The sequence below is a fragment of the Euphorbia lathyris genome, chromosome 3 (assembly GCF_963576675.1).
Source record: "Euphorbia lathyris chromosome 3, ddEupLath1.1, whole genome shotgun sequence".
Taxonomy (NCBI): Eukaryota; Viridiplantae; Streptophyta; class Magnoliopsida; order Malpighiales; family Euphorbiaceae; genus Euphorbia; species Euphorbia lathyris.
The window spans coordinates 50,509,686-50,512,842 of NC_088912.1; the positions used below are offsets into that span (position 1 = coordinate 50,509,686).

At 34.4% G+C, this 3,157-nt stretch overlaps 1 protein-coding gene across 1 annotated transcript; it reads right to left on the minus strand.

Annotated features, from left to right (window-relative positions):
* Positions 1-674: 674 nt before the first annotated feature.
* LOC136224834 (heterodimeric geranylgeranyl pyrophosphate synthase small subunit, chloroplastic) lies at positions 675-2,387 on the minus strand. Its single transcript, XM_066013259.1, has 2 exons — positions 1,923-2,387; positions 675-1,527 (listed from the first exon to the last, which is right to left on the minus strand). The coding sequence occupies exons 1-2, from the start codon at positions 2,295-2,297 to the stop codon at positions 850-852; spliced, it is 1,053 nt and encodes a 350-aa protein (XP_065869331.1). The 5' UTR covers positions 2,298-2,387; the 3' UTR covers positions 675-849.
* Between the last annotated feature and the right edge of the window lie 770 nt (positions 2,388-3,157).

Consider the following 3,157-nt stretch of genomic DNA (forward strand, 5'->3'; position numbering starts at 1 on the left):
GCAAGTTAGATCCCTGTGGAAGGAGGAGGAGGAGCCATTTTGGGTGAAACCACAAAAATCGTGCATTTGGAAGAGAAAGGGGAAGGAGAAGATGAAAGATTGGGGTATTATGGGAAAGTTACATAAAAACAGTCTAGATATGTAGTAAGTTGAGTAAATGGGTTAAATATGTAAATGAGCCTCCCATTTGACCTAGTTTTGTAATTTTCCCATAAAAAGATAATAAAAGGAGAAAATTACACAGAAATTCATCTTTTAAAAACTATTTACAATTATGTAAGTTATAATTTTGGATTATGTCAAACTAATAAAATCAGTACTTTTAATATATTTTAAGGATTAGAATTTATAAATTAGAAGTCTAGAATATATTTTCTAAGATTTATGATTTATGAATTGGAGTCTAGAATTTTTAAATTATGATGTAAAATCTTAATATATAGAGAATAATGACATATTAAAAATTAAGTTTGGTTATATGACTTAGTTGTAATTTTGTATTTAATTAAGATATTTATGTACTTGACCCAAATTTTTTTTTACTAAAACAGAAAACTTGTGAAAATCTTCACTTGTGAAAAACATAGTCGTAAAAATACAGCAGAAATTAGCATTTTCTACTTGCAAGTGGTGATGGAAATTGGAATGATTGTGGCAAAGCCAGTCTCCAGATATGTAAGAATACAGCTTGTCCTTTTCTTTAAATGAACTCAACAGAACAGTATAGTTTTAAAGAAAATTGTCAACACATAACCTTCATGAAATTGCCAAGTGCAGTCACCTAGTTTGTTCTTGTCATCCTGGGATTTCTATTTTTTATTTCCACCTATACACTACATCAATCATGAATCATGAATTCAACTCTTCAAGACTAAAACCTCTATCTGCAGCATAATCCGCAAAGCTATACAATGGCAGCACATTGTCACCATATTTCTCAAACCCATCCAATTCTTTCTTGGCCTTGCCTCTCAGCTCTTCTGCTACCTCTATTGCTTTCTCAACCCCATATAAACTCACATAAGACTTCCCTTGCTTTCTCTTCTTCCTCTCTTCTTCTTCTTTACTCGTTGTTTTTCCTTTTTCTGCCAAAACATCGTCAATCACTCGATACAACATCCCCACAGCTCTTCCATACCTTCTTAATCTCTCTATTTCATTGTCTTCAGCACCCGCTAACAATGCCCCGCACACTGCCGAGCACTCACCCATTTCCCCATATTTTTTCTCCTGAGCAAACTCCACAGTATTGGGGCCACCCTCCAGGTCAAGAAACTGCCCAGCAGCCATGCCAGTAGACCCTACAGTCCGAGCTATCTCAGCAATCACACGCAGAAGGGTTGTCTCCGGAACAAGATCAGAGGGTGTGTTGGAGACAATGTGCTGGAACCCAAGAGGGAAGAGTGCATCCCCAGCAAGGATTGCCGTGTCAACACCAAATACAATATGGTTTGTGGGCTGCCCTCGGCGCAATGGATCATCATCCATGCACGGAAGATCATCATGAATCAACGAAGCTTCATGAACCTGATCAAATCAGAGTTTGGTGGACACAATTACAGATTTACAGCCAGTGTATGAATGAGTGTTCGTTATCAAAGTGCTGTGTACATAGTTAAGGAATATGAAAACAGAATCAGAATCAGCACATTCCCATACCAATATGGGTGTTTTAGTGAAAGAAACTCATGTCAACAACCATGAAAATCTTAACAAAATCAAAAGATTCCTCCAATGGTCGATTAGTATCTTAACTATTAGGGCATTTCAAAACAATCTAGCAATTGGTGTTACAGAGGTAAAAAAAAAAGATATATCTGAATAAATTTAAATGTAGAATTTGTTTGAATATAGTCAGCTAATTCAACAATGTTTCATATGTGTAAACTCCAAAACGCAAGAAAATAGGGATAGGGGCTAACCATTTCAAGAGCACAGGCAGTAGGAAAGGCGGCGAGACGGTTTCCGCCAAAGAGTTCACAAGCGGCAATGCACATAACAGGAGGAGCTCGCTTGGCTCCCTTAGAAAGGGCGGAGTACCTCATAGCCTCATAGATCTTGTCAGGGAAGTGAACGGGAATAGCCTGGTCTAGCTTCTTGTTGATATCTTCTCTTAGCGTCAACCAGTAAGTCTTTAGATCGAAAAGGGCAGATTTTGATTGGAGTGAAACCGACGAAGAAGAAGAAGAGGAACAGCGAATTGAGGATCGGAATTTAGAGAGGGTTAGAAAAGGGAAAGTTGTTGGGACATAGAAGAAAGTAAGTGATGATGATGTTATGGGTGATGAGAAGAACATTGTTACAGAGAATTGAGAAAAATGAGATAAGCGGAAGAATTTGGGGAAATTATTTCAACCGATTTCTGGTTTGATAAGGCTATAGTAGAGTGAAGTATTCTTTTTGGTCCCATTTCTCTTTTTCTATTGCAATTTCCATTACGTATTCATTGAATGTAAAAATTCATTTTCATTTTTATTTTTTACTTTTTTAATCAATGTTGCTAATTTATTCTACACTATAAATGTCTAACAGTAATGTGGGATAATGCTTTAATTAATTGTAATTGTAAATGTAACAAAAAGAACAATAAATTTAAGAGGGTGTTTGGTTAGACAAATTTACATTAGGGAATGGGAATGAGAGTATTGTACCATTTTCATATTGGAATGGAATCACATTCACCCCATTATGGAATCAACCATTCCCTCTTCGTTCTCCTTTAATCAAATTTGATTCTCATTCCCTATAAATTTAAGGCAAATGATATATACAGTCCTTAGGGTTGTATATAAGTATTAATTATTCACATATAACAATAAAAAATAGAATTTTAATTCTAAAATAAGTAGTATTGGAAATATAACAATCTATTATGAATATATGTATTTAAATATTTAACCATTTAAGTATCAATAAATTTTATGTATTGAAAAACTAAATGAATACTAATAATATGAATTTTTTGGTTTTATTTACAGCCCTAAGGGCTGTAAATATCGGAACCCTAAATTTAATAACAAAAAGAAAATAGAAAATAAAAAATAGAAAAACCCACGATTTTTTTTAGTGAAAATATTATGAGTCCACGATTTTCTATAACTACCCACCCCATGCATTACAAAGATAAAATAAAAATAAGTAACTACCCTATATGTAT

Excerpts from the sequence above, each read along its gene's own strand:
- LOC136224834 (XM_066013259.1), bottom strand. The coding sequence starts at position 2,297 with ATGTTCTTCTCATCACCCATAACATCATCATCACTTACTTTCTTCTAT. Across the intron at positions 1,528-1,922 it reads CTGCCTGTGCTCTTGAAATG|GTTCATGAAGCTTCGTTGAT; the intron begins GTTAGCCCCTAT and ends TGATTTGATCAG.